At 35.9% G+C, this 23608-nt stretch overlaps 1 protein-coding gene across 6 annotated transcripts in view; it reads right to left on the bottom strand.

The window, feature by feature from the left end:
• Window positions 1–23608, bottom strand: part of KMT2C (lysine methyltransferase 2C) — a 218552-nt gene that overhangs the window by 98024 nt on the left and 96920 nt on the right. For all 6 annotated transcript variants that reach the window (XM_023514453.1, XM_023514454.1, XM_023514457.1 and 3 more), the window contains exons 9-15: window positions 21090–21259; window positions 20473–20624; window positions 19167–19280; window positions 18413–18487; window positions 16560–17278; window positions 5087–5206; window positions 2001–2117 (exon numbers count right to left, since the gene is read on the bottom strand). In XM_023514453.1, coding sequence (XP_023370221.1) covers window positions 2001–2117; window positions 5087–5206; window positions 16560–17278; window positions 18413–18487; window positions 19167–19280; window positions 20473–20624; window positions 21090–21259 — 1467 coding nt within the window. The remainder of the gene's footprint in view (window positions 1–2000; window positions 2118–5086; window positions 5207–16559; window positions 17279–18412; window positions 18488–19166; window positions 19281–20472; window positions 20625–21089; window positions 21260–23608) is intronic.

Here is a 23608-nt window from a genome sequence, read left to right as displayed (position 1 = left end):
ACTGTATTTGTTAAAAAAAAAAAAGAACACCCAGGCCAAGATGGCTTCACTGATTTTATAAATAATATAAAGAAAAAAAATACTTCTAGTACTATACACAACTTTTCCAGAAAACTAAAGAGATTATACATCACAATTCATTCTATTAAGCCAGGATTATGTTGATATCAAATTCATTACAAGAAAATAAAACTACAGACCAATAGCTTTCATGAACACAAACATTAAAAAACTTAAAAATTTTAGAATAAAGTCAACAATATATATAAAAAAGACAAAGTATCATGACCAAGTAAAGTTTATCACAGGAATGCAAGATTGCTTTAGCATGTAAAAAAAATCAATGTAATTCACCATATCAAAAAAATAGACTTGAAATTTGCTAAGAGAATAGATCTTAAATATTCTCATCCCCAAAAAGGAAGACCGTTGTGTGAGGTAACATGTTAATTAGCTTGGTTGTGGTAATCATTTCACAATGTATACATCAAAACATCATGTTGTACATGAATATATACAATTTTATCTGTCAATTATACTTTGATAAGGCTGGAAAAAAAACTATAAGAAAGCATTCGAAAAAACGTCAACATATATTTCCGTTTAATAAAAATTCTCAGTAGGCTCGGCGCCTATAGCTCAACCAGCTAAGGCGCCAGCCACGTACACCTAAGGTGGCGGGTTCGAATTCCCAGCCCGGACCCGCCAAAACAACAATGACGGCTGCAACCAAAAAAAAAAATAGCCGGGCACTGTGGCAGGCGCCTTTGGTCCCAGCTACTTGGGAGGTGGAGGCAGAAGACTCGCCTGAGCCCAGGAGTTGGAGGTTGCTGTGAGCTGTAATGCCACGGCACTCTACCCACGGGGACAGCTTGAGGCTCTGTCTCAAAAATAAATAAATAAATAAAAATTCTCAGTAAATTATGAATGGAAAGGTACTTCCTCAAACTGACTTAAGATGCCTATTAAAAAACAAAAAAACTCTACAGTTAACACAATACTTAATCACGTAAAACTAAATGCTTTCTCCCTAATATTAAAAACAAGGGAAGGATTTCTAATTTTAAATATTCCACAACAAACAGCACAGACGAATCTCAATTATGCTGAATGAAATGAATCAGACCAAAAACAGTATATTCTGTTATTCCATTTACATAAAACTCTAGGAAATGTCAACTAATCTACAGTGAAGAAAATCAGGTAAGTCACTGGTTGAGGACAAGGACAGGTGGCATGGGAAGTCAGAGTGGCATGAGGAAACTCTGGGAATGAACCTATTTACTGTGCTAAGGTATGATTTTCAAAGACACATACATATGTCAAAACTTACAAAACTGTACATGTCAAATATTTATAGCTTATTTTATTATCAATTATACAATAAGCCTTGTTTTTAAACTTTCCTTTTTATTTATTTCAGATTAATATGAGGGAACAAATGATTAACTTACATTGTTTGTGTTTAAGTAAAGTCCAAATTGCAGTTGAGCCCTTCACCCAGGAGGTTGTGCCAGAATCTAAGTTTTCTTATTCCTAGTTTAGCAGTAAAATTTCACCTACATCCTAACTTCAAATGACTATTTGAAGAACAGGATTTCAGTGAAATAGTAAAATTACTAATAAAATACTTGCTGATAGTTACCAATTAGATTTTAGCACAAATCTAAAGAAAGCCTCGTAAGATACCAACAGACAAATATTTATCAATCGTATCTTTTAAAAAGAAGAGCAAATACATCACATGTTAGCAATCTGAAGAGGATTAACATAGAAAGAGTCAAGAGAAAGCTAAGAAAAGAAAGCAAGAGTGAGAAGGTAGGAAATCTACAAGAAAACCTGACCAGAGGTATTTAAAAACAAACACAAAGTAGAGATATAGTAAAATAAAAATTTTAGCCTATCTGTATGATTCTTATGATCTAAACTTGCTACGCAAGCAATTACTCCATTCATTGACATTTAAAGATTACAGCAGATATAAATGAAATGAGCCTCACCCCAGGCAATACAACAGCTCCAATTCCACTTTTTAGTTTTGACCTGCCTCTGCCTCCTCGTCCTGACAGTCCTGCACCACGAGGTCTCCTCTTTCCTGGAAAGCCAGATCCCCGGCCCTATATAACAGATAAGAGAAAATCAACGTTCTGTAACAGCCCAAAAGGATTTTTAAATTTAAAAGTCAGTGAGATAAAGACATGTTCTTAAATGTTACACAAATACTCGCTTCTTTTATTCTGATTAGATGATAAATGTTAAGAGACCAGGCTTATTATTTGTATCTTTACATATATATTCCACAACTTTAAAAATAGAATGCTTATAGTCTTAGAATCAAACTTTAGGTCTATCATTGTGAGGATAAGTCCATTATTTTTCTATTTCAGAATCCTACATTCTAGGTGACTAGAACAGCTACATCCCAATCCAGGTATTTTGACATGGGACCAATTGGATTCAACATAAAGAACAAGGAAAACTCCCTAAATGGTCTAAGTAATTATAGTAATAGTTAACATCTATTAAATACTTAACTATGTACTGATCTAAGCACTTTTTTACTCTTAATCCCATATGGTAGGCACTATTTTATTATATACCCATTTTAGATAGGTGTCCTAAGGAATAAAGAGGTAACTTGTTCAAGGTCATTAAGCTACCAAGTCTGGCTCCAGAGTCCTTAGTTTGTAGCCACTATTCTGTACTGCTACATTGCATGAAAGTTTATTTTTGCTCATGTATAAAAATGTTCTTCCTCTGTTATTAAAATTAAGTCCATTTCCTTTAGTATTCAATAGCTGTCTCATGAATTGAACATGTCTACTTTATTCAACCATAGTATTTAGAGAAAAAAATCATTTAAAGCAGGTGCCCTCAAACTATGGCCCACAGGCCACATGCAGCCTGCCTAGGACATTTATCAGGCCCGCCGGGTGTTTTTGCCACCCCTGCCTGTCCTGCTTAGCAGCTGACTTGTTCCGGGACCTGCAGTCTGGCCCTCCAACGGTCTGAGGGACAGTGAACTGGCCCCCCGTTTCAAAAGTTTGAGGACCCCTGATTTAAAGAGTGTAAGAAAGCTGACAAAAGGGTAATAGCCTTGCTTTAAATTTAAATCATCTAAATAATAAATACTTGGAATGGAAATTTATCTGATGTTTTTACCCAGGAAAAAGTCCTATGGGAAAACACGTTAAATTCTCTTGATATTTTAATGCATAAGTATCAGGGTATGGGGCTTTTCCCTTCTTTATACTCAGATTTATATACTACTCCTCAAAAAAACTTGGCACTTAAGGGCAGCACCTGTAGCTCAGTGGGTAAGGGTGCTGGCCTCATATACTGAGGGTGGTGGGTTCAAATCCAGCCCCAGACAGCTAAAACAGCAATGAGAATTACAACAAAAAATAGCCAGGTGTTGTGGTGGGCACCTGTAGTCCCAGCTACCTGGGAGGCTGAGGCAAGAGGATCATTTAAATCCAAGAGTCGGAGATTGCTGTGAGCTGTGATGCTACAGCACTCTACTGAGGGCGACAAAATAAGACTCTATCTCAAAAAAAAGAAAAAAGGAAAGAAAGAAAAGAAAACTCTGCACTTAAACAAGCAGATATATTGTGTACATTGCTTAGGAATATACTTTCTGATCTTTCTGTCTCCTAACAAGTTACAAACTATGTTAGAGCTTCAGCTGATGTCACTTATCATAGTTTAAAATGCTAAACTCACTTCCTATTTAGTAAAATGGTTTCTAAGTAAAAAAAAAAAAAAATTGATTGTTGCACATGAACAAAAGAGAGGGGAGAATGGGTTTTCCCCCTGTGGTTGCAATAAACAAAGCTTCCAACTTCAAAATGCCTTTTGTCTTAGCCATTCCCTCCATTACACCCCTTGAAAGGCACATCACCTTCTCTGAACAAGAGAAGGATGGGGTATAGTTGGATAGACAGCTTGTTTTGTTTTGTTTATACAAACAAAAGTTCTTTACACATAAAAAAGATCTTTTACAAGTCAGAAATTTAAAAATCAGGTCTATAGTAATCTTCTCAATTTTTTTCCCACAGTATCCCATGATGACCCTCCTAAGAAAAAGTGAAAATTGGTGGTGTCTAAGTTTATATGTTACAAACAAGTCATCTTCTACACTCTTAAAACAAATATTTATACCTAAACACTTTGGATATCAGGGTGATAGAAAAGTTAAGAAATTGCAATGTGGAACTCTTTCAAATTAGTCTAAATTAAACATCCATATTCTGGATTTATAGTAAATGTAGAAGATGAAGAAAAATTGTCTTCACTAGTCAAATGAAGTATTTTAGCTTTGGAAATAATACTTTTAAAAATTAATTTTCTCTTCAAAATGCATCAAACTACTTAACTTACTTCAAGGACTAGCACAGTCATCAACCAATGACATGGGAAAATGGCCCTATAATTTTAAGGTATTAACAGAGACCATGAAATCTGCCACAATTCTAGTATTTTTTCCCCATTAGAACATAATCCAGGGTGTCCTGAAAGTCGCCATACATAGGAAAAATTGCAACAGCAGATACACATGTATTTTGGAGCATGTTTGCCATAAATGGGAAAGAAGATTGTGCGTGTGCGCAGAAAGTGGTAGCCAACATGGAGAAAGTATTTCATAAAATTTTGTGAATTCTGTAATAAATACTTTGTAAATAAATGTACATTCAGTTAGCTACAACTTCCCCTGGCGACTTTTGGGTCACCCCATGTATTAATGGAAGTTTTCTTTTGTCTTTTTCGAGGCAACGAAATTTAATGGTATCATGAATGAAAAAGTCCTTAATTACCTTTTGTTCTACAGGTCATAAAAGTGCTGGTAATTACAACAAAAAGAATACCCATAAAAAAGATTAAAAATTTTCACTTGTAAACCTAAAGTTTAACTTCCTCCTAAATCCAGCTTTTTAAATTCAAGCATATTATTATGTTAAAATTTTTAGATTTAAGAAAGTGACTCTAGGAACTGAATCTAGAAAAGAAACGTTTAATTCTTATCATCCAGTAGAACAAAACAAACCAGTAAGAAATGACATATGAATGTAAATGCAATTTTATTTACCACTTTGATGCTCCAAATGGCACTGCCAGGAAGCTGCCTGGATTTAAAAATTTCCCGACCTTCTGAAATGTCTGGGGACCAGGAAGGTGGGCTCACTGTATTATGGGTGCTCCAAGCCCCCTAGGGATATGGCAGGTGAGAAAATAGATGTATAAAACTCAGCAACAGAAAAGGTCAAAGCCAGCAACTAAAGAGTTTTAGAACAGCAAAAACAAATGCAAATGTATGGAAATTTAGGACAAATTGCTTCAAAATAGAGAAAATAAGCGTATTACTTAGAATGATTAAATATGTAACTTAAAGTTATAAAATTAAGTATAACTTAAAAGTTTGCTGCTACAAATTACATTAAATATTTTAATCTGGTTGAAATAGAACAACAACAAAACACTTAAAATTAAGGTTTACATGACATCAACACTGACTCATAAACTCCAATTATTGTACGAAAATGCAAATAAAAGTTCATCACTCTTTAAGAATTAACACTAAAAACCTATTTGGGGATTATTTTCTTCTAATTCTTTAAGTAGAAGGAAAAATGGATAACCATAAAAAATGATGTTTTATTACTGTAATATGAACCAGCAGGCCAAAGAATGCAATTAGAAAGGTGAGTGATTAATAGCCGCACACACGTTAAAGTTAGTTAGTAACCTTAAGAAGCAAACACCATTATAATCTTAGCATTCAATTACTCTTCCTTCAGTGACCACTAGTTGTGGGGTTTGGTTTTGAATGGTATGAATATTTTATGAACATTACATCCAAGGGACTGACCTAACAAGTAAAAGAATATTAAAGCAAATTGTCCTAAATTTGCAAATTAAAATCTCTGAAGTACCTGATAAATTATACAGGAAATAGCATCTTATTAAAATAATTAAAATAAAACTAAGGCATTTCTTTTTTTCTTTTTCTTTTTTTTTTTTTGCAGTTTTTTGGCCAGGGCTGGGTTTGAACCTGTCACCTCTGGTATATGGGGCCAGCGCCCTACTCCTTTGAGCCACAGGCGCCACCCGGCATTTCATTTCTAAGTATTTACATTGAGCAACAATCTGTGCTCATCTAATGAAGAGGCCAAACAGCAAATGTTTATTCCACAAAGGTAACATTCTAAAGAAAAACATGAAACAAATGTCAAAGTATCTACTTTGAATTAGGTAATTCCACAATGCACACTATAATTTTACCAATTATTGACCAAAACTTAAGACAAGATATATAGCACTTACCAGGTTTCTAGAATATTATCAAATTAACAAGTAGTACCCTATTAGTTACATAAATACTACCAGGAATGTAATAGAAAGATGAGCTTGACTACTCTTCGGGAGAAGACATAGTTAATAAGATAACAGTATTTTGAGAAAAACCACACAAGGGGGAGACTGGTTACATTTTGATTCACACATATAAACCACATGGCATTTGAAGACCAGCAATTAAACTTACTCTAACAAACACTCTTCACCCTCCAGGATTACTCTTCTTCAGTTTTACTCTCCCTGACCCATCAAATCTGACCTGGCTTTATCCAAAATGGGCTCAATGGCTATGCTGATTTCACTGAACAGCAATCACAGCAGGTGTATAATCTCCCTTTCCCACATCAGATCAACCTGCTCTATATCTATGGCATCTTCCCCCGTTACTGGCCCAAGCTCTTCAGTGTTAAAGGCCATTTCTCTGTTCTCATTTAACATCTGGCCACAGCTTAGCTGGACTCAGCAGCAACACATTGGTGGACATTCCACTGCCCTCCCTGCTGGGCTTTCTGCATCTCCTACTCAAGCTGTTCCTCTACCTGACCTTCAAGCCCCAATGTTGTTTTCCCAGGGCTGAAGCCTAGACCATAAATGGATGTTATCTACAACAAGGACTTTAAACATCATCTTGGAAGTTGTTACAGCCCATAGTCAGTCACATTTCTAAGTTTTAACTAGTTCTGAGATCTCCAAGTTGAGGTGATTTTCAACTTCCTTGTTAGCATTTCCATTTTGTCACACAAAACCTCTTAAATGTATCATGTTCCCCCTTAACTGGTTTCATCTTGTAGTCTCCACCCTAATGAATGGCATCCATTCTTCTGGTCAGAAAGCTGGGAGTCATGTGTATATGTTCTTTCCCCTGGTCACTCTCCTCAGGTCCCTTCAATCTTCCCCCTTAACATTCCACGTATGCCAATCATCAGTGAACTCAGAATTTATTGTCAGGGTCCACCACTGGTCACTGCACTTCTCTGTGCTTCTACCAGTAATAGTCTACTGGTTTTCACACTTCTCTCCTCACCTTTCTCCACAAAGCTGCCAGAGGAACTTTTCAAATCGACACAGCTTTTGAACCAAGTGTCTAACCTATCATAAATAAATCCTTCAACTGGTTCAGTGTAATCCAAAAGACAAACCCTTCTCACTAGCCCTCTCTAGCCTCCTTGCCTTGTGGCACTGTCTCCCTGAGGGTGTGCCCCCAGCGACCCTGGCTTCCTTCCTTCAAACATGCAGCATTCTCCATCTTTTGAATGGCTGCCTTCCTCTGACCTTCAGGTATGACCAGCAATATTTTTCATCAGGAAGCCTTTGATGAATGAATCAAAATGAATCCACATTGCCTGTACATACCTTTCAGTATCTTCTCATTGCATCATGACCCAAGGACTTTTATTATTTATAGTTTTGTTTAGTGGTAGTGTGTGGGGGCAAGAGATAGCTGAATTTAGTTCTCTCAGTATTTCCACTGGTTGTTCTCTGAGGATATTTGGCTAGTGTACACCTCAAATTCCTTTTGGTAGATTGTTTAATGTTATGTCAGTAGACAGTTCTCAAAGCATACCACAAAATCATAATCTAAGATAAAAATAAAACTGAATAATTTTGTTTCAAAAATAGGAATTTTTTGGTTATTATATGTATTATTCATAATTTTAAAAGTGAGCTTTAATGCCAAAAATGTATCTCATTTCAAAAAGCATTTACATTTCATATAACATGGATGAACCAAATGAAGGGCTTTATAGATCAAGAATGTTTGGATGCCATTTCAGGAATAATTAGAAAACCACTCAACTGCTATGAAGAACTTATATAATAAAAGCTTGGATAATTACACTATGAATTTTAATAAGTATATCATAAGACACTAGAAAAGATTATGTGCAATTTTACAGGACTGAAGAAAATTATGATTATACTTAGATATTTTGACAAGAAAGAAATTACTTAATATATTCTTTAGACATTAAAACTAAAATACAGCTGTAATTACCAGAGCTTAGTTATAAATTATCCTACAGATGTCATTTTTGATCCAAAAGAACTTATACAAACCATTCAGAAAAGGCTGTTTGCACCTGTAATAGACTTGCTCTCCTTCCAACAACTCTCCTGGACTTATCACTCTGTTAATCACCTGCTGCCATTGGACTTATAAGCAATATGAGAAGGCAAAATCTTTGTGTTCGTTGTTGTGTTATGCACTCTGTTTAGCACTTACCAAACATCTATTCTTTTCCACCAAGCATCTATTACCTTTTTGCATGCATGCATGAATTCACCAATAAATACTGTGCCAAGCTATGAAATATATTAATCCCTCTAGGTATAGCCTAGAGAATCTTGGATTTCTTCACCTATAAAAAAATACTGATTTATCCAAAGCCCTCAGACTTTTACTCTTAAACTAGCTACAAACTAAATTAAGAGCAACAGAGTTCAAAATGTAACCATCAGTAAATTATAAAGGGAGCTAAACAGAACCAACTTGCTATCAAATCCCATATAACATAAAAGAACACTACCTGGCAGAGACTGAATTAGAATCCCAAAATACTTATCCCAAAATTATTGGGGTTGGATAATTTAAAGTTGGTATAAAACTTCTTTCTCATGTAAACTTATCAACTCTGTAGTTATACAGGTGTTACAAAGGCCTGTGGGTAGGGAGGTGGGAACAATAACGGCAGGTGCAAAACAGACTACTGGAGCAACATTCTACGAAAAGTCAAATAAATCTTACTCCTGACTGTTAAATATGACCACCCGATCACAGCCCGAGAGTGATTCCAATTTTAAAAGCCGTCAGAGAACGGGTGGTATCTTAAGTGTAAACCTCACACCTAGAGGGGCTAAGTAAACCCTGGACCCACACTCTTCCAACATATTATGCAAAACCCAGGTTGCTATTAAACAATAAGTCTTATTCAGGGAAAATTAAAAACACTGAAGAGATAGTACAGAAAGGAAGATAACTAGTACAAGAAATAAAATATAAAAAGATGTATCATAAACTCTTATAAGTACACTAGGGCTATAGCAGCATACTTCACATTATTACTTATGGGACTCTTTTTACATAAAGTAGTCTAGTATACAAAAAACTGAGGTCAACATCAAGTAGAATGAGAAATCAAAACTGTGATTTGCTAAGTACAGAAACAACTGTTATCAACTTCAGCCTCTGATCATTTCAGAATAAAAATGTGGCTGATGTTAGGAATGGTAATGGCTTCAGAACTACCACCATGAGCACAAGCAAACTAAAAGGAGGTCTAGTGTTTCTCATCTGTGTGTCTTTAGCTTGACATTCCAAAATGCCCAGATAGTTTTTAGGTTTAAAACCATGGTTCCACAATGGTTTATATTAGGGCTTCTTGGACTTTATACCCTCCATGGGAAATCTTAAAATGAACATTTTATTTATCTTGTTTTTATTTTCAAAATAAGAAAATTGTGATAGGGCCTGAAACTCTGCCTAAGGTCTGCTGACACCTCCTTGTCTGTGGGCTACACCATCTCTGTGGCAAGAGCTCAGTCCTGAACTCTTCTAGCTGCAGGCCTCAGCTGGCCACCTCGCGCTATGTATTTCCTCCAGCCTTCTCTGCTTTCCTCTAAGCTCACTGTGGTCTCCTCTGCTGCAGCACAGACCACGCATGCTGAGTTTAATGCACAACCACCATTTGACTTTGCACTGGGAAACCTACCACATATTATGTTTATCATAACAAGGTGTGACACGGTCAAGACCTTAAGTTATTTTAACGGGTAAATTTCAGTACCAATAGTTGCTGGTCAATCTGTTCGGGTGTAGGACTCCCACTCCACAGCTACATTTAATACACAATCATTACATCTTTCTCAAGTCTCCATTTTAACTTCATTATTCACAGTATGTCCACATTATAATGCAAGAGAAAGTATGCAGTAGCATTTGCTGTACGTCAGGTGTTTTACATGTGTTATCATTAAATTCTAACATCCATGATAGTTTCATGAAGAATTTAAAGAGCCAGTTCACAAAATAACTTGCTCAGTGTCACACAATAATGGAAAGATAATGTTTTGATTCTACACAATTATGCTATGAAAATTCATGCTCAAGTATAAAATTTAGGAGAAACAGATATAAAACACTACAAAACAAAGAAAGTCACTTTTTTAAAAGGCATCACAGTATTTAAACTAGAATACTTTTTATTCCCCACAAAGAATAGGAAATGTATATTTACTAACAATACCTTCTTTAAAAATATCCAGTATGTAGGTTTTACCTCTTTCGTATTAAAGGATGGACAATTAAAACTATCCAGGGTCATTTTCTTTTCCTTTAAAGAAATATATATTTCTGAAAGCAACATTTCAAAATTCACTGATGTAACCTCAAGGGCACATATGAAATAATCAAATTTTTAAATTAAAATCTGAACATGAAACATCTTACCAAGAACTGAATCTCTCCTTATTCAGAGAGTATGATTACAGATCTAATTTCTTTCTTTAAAAAACAGAAACTAAGTGCTCATTTCGGCAGCACATATACTAAAAAACAAAAACTAAATAAAATCCAAAACACTAATGCCTCTCGCTAAAGGATTTGCATTAGAAACCAAAAAGGGCATACATTATATTTTTAAAAGAAAGAACAATACTTTATTTGTAAAAGTTCAATCTACAATACTCCATAAGCTCATCATTCTGGAGGTCTGTTTTTTTCTTTCACAGGAACAGATGATGAAACTGGTATGTTAATTTGAACTAATTACAATGCTATTGTAGCATACAACTATGTTATAACATTCCATGGTTCATAATAAAATTACTTAATGAGTAATGGGGAGTTTGCAAAGTAATGGGGAAAATGGTTATGTTCTAATGAGATACTCTTTTTGGAAACCTACTCTATTAAAAAAATTTCACCTTATCTGTGAGAACTACTCCCTAGGGTTCAGTCTTAGAACTTAACAGAAAGCTCCTCATCTATATGATGTTAACAATAAGAAATGACCGAAAAGTAAAACTCAAAAAAGAGTTCTTATCATTTGTCTAAAATCTTGTACCTAGGATTTTTTAACGAAATTTTCTTGAAATATTTACTGCAAATATATCATAGATATATTTACACTTCAGCACCACCATGAAAACAATTAGCACACGAAAGTGAACTAGATTGCAGTCATGTGATTACATTAAATTTCTTCATGCAAAATCTGATAAATATGTATTATAAAATTATAAAGAAAGATTACTATAATCTCAGAATTTCTGAATTAGAATGGATAAATGCAACATGGAATAAGAAATGGAATGAAGACAAATAAAAACAAATATTATTTACTATAGTAAATTAAAATTTCTGCTCCATTTTCTACTACTTACTACGAGCATTTCCTCCTGTACAGATATGTCTGATGCAGTAACATATTTCTCTAATTCAGGACTCCACTTTCAAGGTTCCAGTTGAAGAAAACCCTCGGAGATTGTGTTTTAATCAGTCTAGGGCAGGGCTACCACAATGGTGTTCTAAAAGCCCCCTAGATGATTACAGTACGTGACAGCTTCAATAAACACAGTTTTGTTAAAGAGACAGGGTGTCACTATGATTGCCCAAGTTGGAATACAGTGGTTCAATCACAGCTCATTAACGCCTGGCTCTTGGGCTCAAATATCAAACCCAAGTCTCAAAACAGACATTCCTATAAAAAACACTAAAAAGTGGCTCAGCACCCGTAGCTCAATGGTTACTGTGCCAGCCACATATACCAAGGATTGTGAGTTTGAACCTGGCCCGAGCCTGCTAAACAATGACAACTGTAACAAAAAATAGTGGGCGTTGTGGCAGGTGCCTGTAGTCCCAGCTACATGGGTGGCTAAGGCAAGAGAATTGCTTGAGCCCAAGAGTTTGAGGTTGCTGTGAGCTGTGATGCTATAGCACTCTACCAAGGGTGACATAGTGAAACTGTCTCAAAAACAAGATAAAAAGCATTTAAATAGCTGGGCATTGTGGCGGGTGCCTGTAGTCCCACCTACTCAGGAGGCTGAGGCAAGAGAATCACCTAAGCCCAAGGGCTGGAGGTTGCTGTGAGCTGTGACATCATAGCACTCTACAGAGGGCGACAAAGTGAGACTCTGTCTCTTAAAAAAAAAAAAAAGCATTTATAAATTCATAACTTCAATAAAAGATCAGAAAATATAACTGGTTCATTGGGATAATTTGTATGAAACAATCCTGCCAATTTCCTTCTCCTAGTGGGCACCACATTTAATTTTTTCTCCTTATCTTTGTGAAATACTGTATCTAAATTGGGCAAAAAGGCCAGGGGAGGTAGCTCACTCCTGTAAATCCCAGGAATCTGGAGGCTGAGATGGGAGGATCACTTGAGCTCAGGAGTATGAGATACCATTCTGAGTAAGAGCAAGACCCCTGATTTTATCAAAAATAGAAAAATTAGCTAGGCATCATGGTGGTTGCCTGTAGTCTCAACCACTTGGGAGGAGGAGGCAGGAGGACTACTTAAGCCCCAAAGTTTGAGGTTGCTCTTAGCTAGGCTGATGCCAAACACTCTTGCCTAGGGCAATAGAGACTCTGTCTCAAAAGGAAAGGGGGGGGGGGGGCCAAGAAAATTTAAAAAAGGTGAGAAGAATTCACACCCATCATGAAAACGTGTCATTGTTCTTGTAAGTCAGTATGGTCCTAAAGCATACATTTGAGATACATTTGAAACACCTCATGAAGAAAATGAACTTATGTCTCACTAAACAGTATCTAAAATTTTCCATATAAAAGGCACAATACAAACCACTAAACTTTAAGTACTAACCTCTGTAAAGGAAAAATAACTCTATTTTGTTTGTCATTTGATAACGGACTTTTAATACCCAAAATAGAAGTCCCATTTTCTGCATCCTGATGCCTCACATTCAGAAAACTCCCCCTACATGGATTGTATGTTGAAAACTGTACATTGCAAATGTACAGACTGGGCTGGGGATCCATGGCACAGTGGTTACAGCACCAGCCACATACACCAAGACTGGCAGGTTTGAACCCGGCCTGGGCCAGCTAAACAACAACTGTAACAAAAATAATCGCTGGGTATTGTGTCGGGCGCCTATAGTCCCAGCTACTTGGGAAGCTGAGGCAGGAGAATCACTTAAGCCTAAGAGTTTGAGGTTGCTGTGAGCTGGGACGCCATAGCACTCTACCAAGGGTGACACAGTGAGACTCTGTCTAAAAAAAAAAAAAAAAAAAATGTACCGAATGAATTTGTTCCTATGTTTAGAAGTTCTCTGTTTTGACATGTGTCCTATGAGCAACAGAGAAAGCAGAATATTTCCACTTCAAGTCCTTAAAAACAGTGAAAGCGATCAACTTTCTTAAATGGTTAATCCTGAATTTATTTGGTACTTTTGTAAATTCGACAATTCTGGAACTGCTGTTTTCGCATTTCTCAAAATGCTTTGCCTTTCACTGTTCAACAGGCAGCTACTAGTCACCAGGCTACTGAGCACTTTTAATACAGCCTACTCCAAATTGAGATGTCCTTTAAATAAAAAGTATCTTGTTCACTTTTAAGCTTAATTAAAATAAGGAAATATTCTGAATATACCCGATTGAGTAAAATATTAAAGCTTATGTCAACTACTTTTTAAAATGTTATTAGAAAATTTAAAGTTGCATATGTACTTAGTGTTACATTATATATTATACAGCACTGAGTTTGCCTACTACCAGCTAACATTAGATCATACAATCAACAGATAACACATCAAACCCTGAATCTCTGAGACTGTGTGTTTCTAATTATTCATTTACTTTTGAAGTGAATTCCTAGAGAAGCTCATATGATACCAGAAAATCATTAAGATAAACAAAAATCTAATCATTTTTTAATGGTCAGCATTCAACAAATTAAATCCACAATTCTTTGGTTGAATGGTATTCACTATAAAGACCAAAAACCTAGTAACATTCAATAAAATATGGAAATGTTATCAAAAGATACCTGAAACCCAAGAATATTGTTACATCATAATCACTGCCATGAAAATCCATCTTGTTTTATAGCCAGTTCCCACTACAAAGGACACGTGAAAGAAACACTGAATAAAATCAGAAGTATAACACAGAAATGCCTGATATCAAAGACATTTATGTAACAGAATAATGAACTTCAGTATTTTCAACATGAGGACATTTACACTTACATATAAAATATTCCCTCGAAATTATGGTCACAGCACCTCACCAATGTAGAGCTTTCTTATCCTATTTAATTCATACTTTACACAATAACAGTACTATATTACCAAGTGATGAATCAGCAAGTGAAGTATGCTACAAACTAAAACCAAGACTGGATGACTTAAAAGCTGAAGAGAGGAAAAGTATGCCCTACAAACTGTTTATGAGCTTATTAGAAAATGATGAAGTACAAAGGAGAGACTAGCAGCTAAATAGAAAGTATATATTACCAGATTTTGGAATTAAAAGGAAATAAGAGCAGAAACAACAGAAAATATCACTACATTGGGTAGGATGAGTCTAGAAGAAAAACATACACATATAGACAAATTATTCTGGAATAAAGTCAATTGGAAAATAGTCTTAATGTACTGAACCTGAATCTGGGTATGGTTGGAATATAAGTCTCCAAATAAGGAGTAAAATTTAATACAGCATTTAATTTATGATGCAGTATATTTAAAGAATGTAAAACATCAGAACCAAAAGTAAATTTGAGATTCAAATTGCCCATTGCTAAAGTATTTTCAGAATCAGAGCTACATAATTATTTAAACTACTTTGTAAAAAAGGGTAATTTACTGAGAAGAACTAGTTTGAAAAGAAAATTCCTACAGAGCACAAATAAATGTCAAGGAAAATACTTAGGAAAAGGCAGAAATGATGGGTGTTTTAGTTTACTGCATCTAATAACTAAATCCCATGTGGCAACTACTTGCCTTTGGGATAACCTGTCTTTAGAGACTAAAATATATGCCTATATGGGTTTTATATTTAGAGGCAACTAATTTTCACATTAAAATAAAGTTAGATTTTTAAAAAGTAGCCTTACAATTTCAAAATTAGATGATCCTGGTCAAGATATCATTCCTTAAAAAGTCAAACATTAACCACTGGAAGCAATCTTAATCATGAGATTTAGAACTCAAAATTACTATTGTGGCTCAACATTTGTCATCTGTTTGATATTCTGTTAATTTAAAAACACTACATAAAGTAACAATTTTACAAAAGAAGTAATTCTTAACTACTTAGCTAAGCATAGTGGCTCGCACCTGTAAACCCAGCACTTTGGGAGGCCAAGGGGGAAGTATCACTTAAAGCCAGGAGTTTGAGATTAGCTTAGGCAACAGAGCAAGACCCAATCTCCACAAAAAAATTTTTTTAAGTTAGCCAGGTATCATGAGCACCTGGAGTCCACCACTCAGGAGGCTAAAGCAAAAGGACTGGCCAACAGTTGGTTTTAGTGAGCTGTGATAGCACCACTGCATTCCAGCCAGAACAGAGCAAAAACCTTTATTCCCCCTCCAACCCCCAAAACACCCAAATCTGGAACTCATCTTTAAAAGCTAGAATATATACTAATAAGAAGAAAGATTTCCTCCCCTTTCAGTTACTGAAGATCAGTGGTACAATTCTAAGTTATTTTTATTATCCACCAAACTATTGAAACAAGTCCAGGGAAGGGAGCATGGGGGTATCCCAGAAGAGAATTAGCCCATGAAAAATCCCCTTCATGGCTTGTTGCCCATAGCTCAGTGGTTAGGGTGCCAGACACAAACACCAAGGCTAGAGGGTTCAAACCCAGCCCAGGCCTGCTAAACAATGACAACAACAAAAAAATAGCCAGGCTTTGTGGCAGTCGCCTCTAGTCCCAGCTACTTGGGAGGCTGAGGCAAGAGAATCTCTTGAGCCCAAGAGTTTGAGGTTGCTGTGGGCTATGACATCACAGGACTCTACATGGCAACATGGTAAAGACTCTCTCTCAAGAAAGACAAAGACAGACAGAAAGAAGACACTCCTCATTAATACCATTTTCTAAAGCATGAAGAAACCACAAGTCACCATTATATCCAAGTTCTACCTGATGACAGAGTATGCTGCTGTCCAAACAAAAGCTTTATTTTCTACAGCTACTCCAGTGATCTTTCTGTGGGCATCATGAAAATCAGCCTACCTGTTTGGACCGTGGTCTACCAGGAGAAAATTTTCTTTTGGTAATAGCTGGTTTACCCATGCCAATTTTTGGAGTGACTGAGATGTATGTTGTTGGCAGGATGCTTCCAGCACAGGAACTGAGAGTGGAAGGGTAACTGTGCAGCATGTCATGTGAAGGTAAGTCTGAAGACAGTGTTGGAGAGGATGACATATTGGCCTTGCTCATGTCCACTGATGGAGAGAATGATGACTCTGTCTCAGGTGTTAATTTTATAGATTTGTCTCCTCGGCATGAACTATCTTTCACATAACCGGCAATTGCAGAAGTCATTTCAAAGTCCATAAACCCCGTAGAAAATTCACGTTTTTCTTTCTGTTCCATTTCTTCTTGTACTCTTTCCATAAGCAAATGTTCCTTAGAACATAATGAAATATTTTCCTCATGTGGGGAAACCAAGGTTTCTGGTGGAGCAACAGTAATAGATCCAATGATTAATTTTGGAGGCAGTGATTCTTCTTTAGATACTACTATTTTTGCTTCCTCTAACTGCAGCTCCTCCTGTGGCACAATGATCTGGTGTGTGATGACCTCAATGTTTTCTGTCACTTCCATTTTGTCTTCATTCTGATCTTCAGCACAAGTATGCATCACTTTAGAAGACATTTCCATTTTTTCACTATTAATTTCATGAGAACTCTGCTTTTCCAAATCAGAATTTATTTTCTTTATGGATGATTCTATAAAATTTAGAATATTTATGTCAATGTATATATACATTAAAAAAAAATTTAACTAGGTATAAGAAATTTGGTAAAATCATGACTTAAATCAGAAGATATTCATTTAGAGATACTGAGATATTCATTTTTAAAAGGATTAACTATAGTTAACAAAAACTGAAATGCACAATGATTTATGGATGAGAATCAAACCAACCATAAAATCTCATGAAAATATGATTTTAATGGGATATGATGTTTTACAATGTAAGAAGTTACAAACTGACTGAAAATTATATGGGTAAAGTTATAATACTTTATGGCTAAGAAAATGGGGATAAGTGATGGTATGTGAGCTGCTCAAGTTAAAAAGTAAATACTCCAGTAAAATGTAAAGATATCTTCCAATAGCAGACACCCATACAATGCTGCTGTAGATTCAACCGAGTAACAGGACAGAACAGACTTAGTAACTACCAAGACTTAATCTTGCTTACTTGGCTGAACTTCCCAAACACCCAATAGATTTTTTTTTTGGAAAAAAACCCTAATTCTTCATCATTGTCTATAACCTAAGAGACCAATTTTAGCAAATTTATCAGAAATGTAGTTACTGACTGGTAAATTTTAATTACTGTGTTAAACTTTTAACCCAATCTTATGTAAAAGTCCAACTGGGATGAACTACAGTGATTCTATAAAGTAGGACTGAAGATAAAAGGCACTTATTCCAAATGCCCCTTAATGTAACTTTAAAGACACTTATTTCCTCAATTGCTATTTACCAATCAGTAATTAAAACTTACTGATGTTCCAGTATCAGAATGAAATCTCACTTTCCATTCCTCATTTATTGAAAGAAAGAAAAAAAAATAACAGATCTGATAGCATTAAATATTTTTACATACAAAAACCCTTTCTAGAGAAACTAACCTCCTTTAGATCCATTGCCATTCTTTCAAAAAAAAAAAGAAGAATCATTTAATTAAAAGATTTACTTACTATAACTACTTGCTATATGTACACCTATAACAACTGCAAATGTCTTTGGGATAATTCGCAAAGTTAACTTAAGGGACAGTGACTTGAATCTGCATAGCAACCATAAAGGCAATTATGATTCAATCAAATGACACTAGAAACATTGCTCACCAGGAGTGAGAAGACCATCTGTGTCAGCACTTCCTGGGGGATTACTCTTCTGCTGCTCTTCAGTGTGGACTTGAACTATGAACAACATATTTATAGAATCTCAATCAAGGTGTCAAAATTTCTCTAACACCACTTTTCTTCACTTTACATCTTTATGAGTTATAACTTTTAATAAGAGTTGTTATATGTGAATTTAACAAATTTCAAAATATCAGTGTCCCTTTTTATGTATATATGCAAACTATATAACTCAACATACAACTTCGCATATACTACAAAGGCTTTTGGCGTAAAAGCAATTTGCCCCCCCCACAGTCTCTCATTAATTATCTTCAAATACAGTGACAGCTATTATGAATATGTATTGCAAAAAGCTTAACTGTAATATCATCAAAATAACTGGAGTAATCCTGAAAAGGACAGCTGAGACAATCTAACACAATAAATGGTTATTATCTCACCATGAAACATTTCATAGTCAACAACAGCTCTAGTTAGCAATCACAAGTATAACTAAAGCAAGAAAAATACAAATTGTGGTTTAATGAAAATCACATGATCCCTAAACAAAGTATGCACTTATGATTAAATCTAGACTATAGCTGAATGACAAACATATGCATGCCTGTTCTATTAATTCTCTTAACAATTTCTTCAGTGACTATTATCTTGGGTAACTTTTATGTAGGATACTCAAGTTTCAGCAGATATTTTCTTCAAAAATAAAGTATATTCATTATACAAATATTCTTACCATCTGGAACAATTCCAGGTGTGGACTCCTGACCATTGACATCTGTATTAACTGTTTGCTCCAAAAGTACCATTTGGTCTTCAGGTCCCTCAACTTCCATCTCATTGTTATAATCTAAACAGAAAATTATTTATTCATTAGCTCATAATTAGCTTTTCAGTTTTCTTAATTACTTCAACTATTCTGGCTTTGATCTACAGAGGGCAAATTATCCCCCAAAATGCTAAGGTTTTTTTTCTCCCAGATTTTTCTTCTTTGAACCAAATATGTATTTATATTTTAAAAGCTGGCTCAGTGCCCATACCACAGTGGTTACCAAGGGTTCAAACCCGGCCCAGGCCAGCTAAACAACGACAACTGCAACAAAAAATAGCTGGGCATTGTGGCAGGCACCAGTAGACCCAGCTATTTGGGAGGCTGAGGCAAGAGAATCGTTTAAGCCTAAGAGTTTGAGGTTGCTGTGAGCTTGACACTACAGCACTCTACCAAGGATAATAGTGAGGCTCTGTCTAAAAAAGAAAAAGAAAGAAAAAAAAAGTAACTGACATTTTAAAAAGACACTTTACAGCGATATACTGATGGCATCCGTGAAACAAAAGGTTAGCAATTAAAGGTGCTTCTACTAAAACCCCTTGCAGATGATAAAATAGAACTATTGTAAAAGTTATCATTCATGTTAATGAAAATAAAAAACAATCTGGTGAGTATCTTTTCTTTACCTTTCAAGAATCATGCCACTATGTTTATATAAGCAGGATACTACAAAAATGTTCCATACCTGAACAAAACTTGGGCTCAAGAGGTGATAATTAACATTTAAGGACTAAAATATCCTAAGTCTAGAGAACACAAACAATAGCCTGAATAAAAACATAGTGAGACTCCATTTCTAAAAAGGAAAAATAAAAAAATAGCTAGTTGTAGTGGCACATGCTACTAGGAAGGCTGAGGCAGGAGGAACGTTTGAGCTCAGAAGTCAGAGGCTGTAGTGAACTATCATCACAGCTTATAGGCGCCAGCATAGGTGACAGAATGCAACCCCATCTCTTAAGAAACACACACACAAATGGAAAGCACACTATACATGGGATTCAATTACTAAGAGGACTAGCATAAAGAAGCTGTTTTAGATTTTAGCCTTTAGATTCAGAGACAAGCAATGTAAGTTCAATTTAAAGGTTACAAAATTGAGAATAAAATGGTGTCTGATACACAGTATTCCCTTGTTCTGCTAACAGTAACATACTGGTGACTGGGTAGCAGGGCACTGTAAAAAAAAAAAAAAAAAAAAAGTTCTCAAGTTTACCTGTATTGAGTTCAGTTATCTCTACTTCATCACCTGGCTGCAATGGATCCATTTCAGCTTCTAAGTGTTTACAAAACATACAGATATACTCTTCTTTGAGCTGAGAATCCAGTTCATGATCTGTTGGTTTGTCACATTCTAAGTGAACCCATCTGCAGTGATAAGTATATTTAAATAAAAATTTCTAAAGCCAAGTTAACATGTAGGAAAAGGGGAGGCAACTGGTGAAAAGCTGGATACAAGAAGGATAAAGGATGAGAGGAGAAAGATTACAATTCAATTACAGGGGTTCATAACTGCAAAGGCTTTTAAAAAGGAATTGGCATTTGTGATGTTATTAGAGATGTTGATATAGTTTTACTTCCACATTTTTAAGCTATTTCCTCTTTACTTTTCTTTCTTAATTCTCATTTGTGGTCTGATATTGTCTTATCTTTTGCCCATTTACTTCCTCATGCCTTGGAGATTTCTTAAAAACATAATTTAATTCCATCTACAACAGCAGCATTCAGTTCTGAAAGGACTGGAGAAGCTTAGAAGTTCAACATGGTAGAGCAAATGATCACATGAATGAAAAAATTGGCAAAACAAGTAAATGGATAACTGTATCTTCTTACCTTTTGCACACATTACAATGAAGCATGTCTTTCTGCAACTCTGGATGATAACACTTCCCACAGAAAGGACATAAGTTATCCTCTTGTTGGTAACAACTGTCACATATCAGGCAATTGTGGTGCCACTGAACGCTAGATCGTGTGCCACACTCTATGCATATTCTGCAATTCTAAACACCAGGAAAAATAAAAACAAACAGTTTGTTATGCATTTGCAATTGACTTTTGATGTAAGCCTTTTTACAATCAATGATTCATGTGTGGATTATACATTAAGTTTTCATTTTCGTAACACTAATATATACTTTTGAAAAAGCAATTCGTTTTGAATTGCTAATGTGACCTCACAAAATCAGCACAAAAAACTCCAGGAAAATGTAGAAAGGGAGAGGAACACCAAAGAAAACATAAATGTGGAAGAAAGAGAACTAAGAATATAGCAACCCAAACTTCAAAAATCAAACATTCTAGGAACAGGAAATACCTTTTGTAGAATAAGTCTATTCAACCCACTATTGCAAAAAGCAAATGGATGGGGTTAACAGTATTCCAGTTGCTTCATGGTAGAGTAGGAACTGCAAACAAGTACTCAAACTAATTAGCATGGCACACTTCATGCAACTTGGTATTTAAAACTGTAAAAATGATCATTCCACATCAAAATCCAACCGTGGCTCCTTGTTTTCAGAATAGAAAGTAGCCTTACTCTTACCAAACTGGAACTTTTTTTTGGTTTGTTTTGGAGACAGACTCTCAAAGCTGTCACTCTGGGTAGAGTGCTGTGGCATCACAACTCACAGCAACCTCAAACTCTTGGGCTTAACAGATACTCTTATCTTAGCCTCCCAAGTAGCGGGGACTACAGGGCCCGCCACAATGCTATTTTTTGGTTGGGGTTGTCACTTGTTTTAGCAGGCCCAGGCTGGATTCAATCTCGCCAGCTCCAATGCATGTGGCTGGCACCCTAGCCGGTTGAGGTATAGGCACCCAGCCCAAAGTGGAACTGTTTATGAAGTACGAGTACAAGGCCAGCCAGAGGTCAGCCAAAACCTTTTCTGTGCTTGTGAACTAGTCTCCCTTAAAATCCTAGGCACAAAGCTGGTAAATTGTAGGGCCTTCATAACCCACCCCAACTTTCCAATCTAAAACAGGAATAAAAAGTAACTATCTTTTTGAACTATTGGGTTGATATTAAAAGAATGTTCACTCAAAAAGGGAAATAGGAGGAACCACAGATCTGCTAGGTTTACAGATTAAAAGTAAATGCCCCTAACAATACAGATACAAAAAAGCCAAAATAAAGTATTATCAATCAAACTCCAATATCACATTAAAGAAATAAAGTATGTCCAGATGGGGCTTATACAAGAAATACAAAGATGTTGAATATTAGAAAATCTGTTAATAAAGTGAACATATTAATAGGTCTCAGGAGAAAAATACTTCAATAGGTCCTTTATTAAGTCTTTGGGAGAAAAAAATCAAAATCTGTTCTTATTTAAAAAAAAAAAAAAAAAAAACCTCTTGGCTGGGCATGGTGGCTTACACCCACAATCCTAGCACTCTGGGAGGCTGAGGTGGGTGAACTACTTGGGCTCAGGAGATCGAGACCAGCCTGAGCCAGAGTGAGCCCCTGTATCTAAAAACAGCCAGGCGCTGGGGCAGATGCCTATAGTCCCAGCAACTTGGGAGGCTGAGGCAAGAGAATTGCTTGAGCCCAAGAGTCTGAAGTTGCTGTGAGCTGTGATGCCACAGCACTCTACTGAGAGCAATAAAGTAAGACTCTGTCTCCAAAAAAACACTCTTAAGAAAAATAAAAATGAATAGATACCTCCCTAATATGATCACAAAATTACTTAATTCTAAAGGCAACATCTTATTTTATGAGGGACCCCTAGATGCATTCCTACTAAGGCCAGAAACAAAGCAAGAACACAGACTATCTCCTTTATTTTAACATGGTTCTAGAACCAATGTAAACACTGAAACAAATAAAAACAAAGATTACAACTAAGAAAGGAAATAAAACTATTTGGAAATGACAGGTACTATGCTTGGAAAATCCTAGAAAATTGATAATTAAATAGGAGAAATAAAGTAATAGGATATAAATACCATACAAAACTCAATAGCACTGACATATGAACAACCAGTTAAAGACTATAAGACCCACTTATAACAGTAATAAAAATCAATATTTAAGAATAAGCTTAAGAAATGTTCAAAATCAATATAAAACACCCCTAAAGGCTCGGCTCCTGTGGCTCAAGCGGCTAAGGTGCCAGCCACATACACCTAAGGTGGCGGGTTCGAATCCAGCCCAGGCCCACCAAACAATAATAACGGCTGCAACCAAAAAATAGCCGGGCGTTGTGGTGAGTGCCTGTGATCCCAGCTACTTGGGAGGCTGAGGCAAGAGACTCACTTGAGCCCAGGAGTTGGAGGATGCTGTGAGCTATGATGCCACAGCACTCTACCCAAGGGGACAGCTTGAGGCTCTGTCTCACAAAAAAAAAAAA

Source organism: Otolemur garnettii, unplaced genomic scaffold (assembly GCF_000181295.1).
Source record: "Otolemur garnettii isolate 467f Iridium unplaced genomic scaffold, OtoGar3 scaffold00053, whole genome shotgun sequence".
Lineage (NCBI taxonomy): Eukaryota > Metazoa > Chordata > Mammalia > Primates > Galagidae > Otolemur > Otolemur garnettii.
Note: the sequence above shows the minus strand (reverse complement) of the source record. Positions and strands in the feature narration are given on the sequence as shown.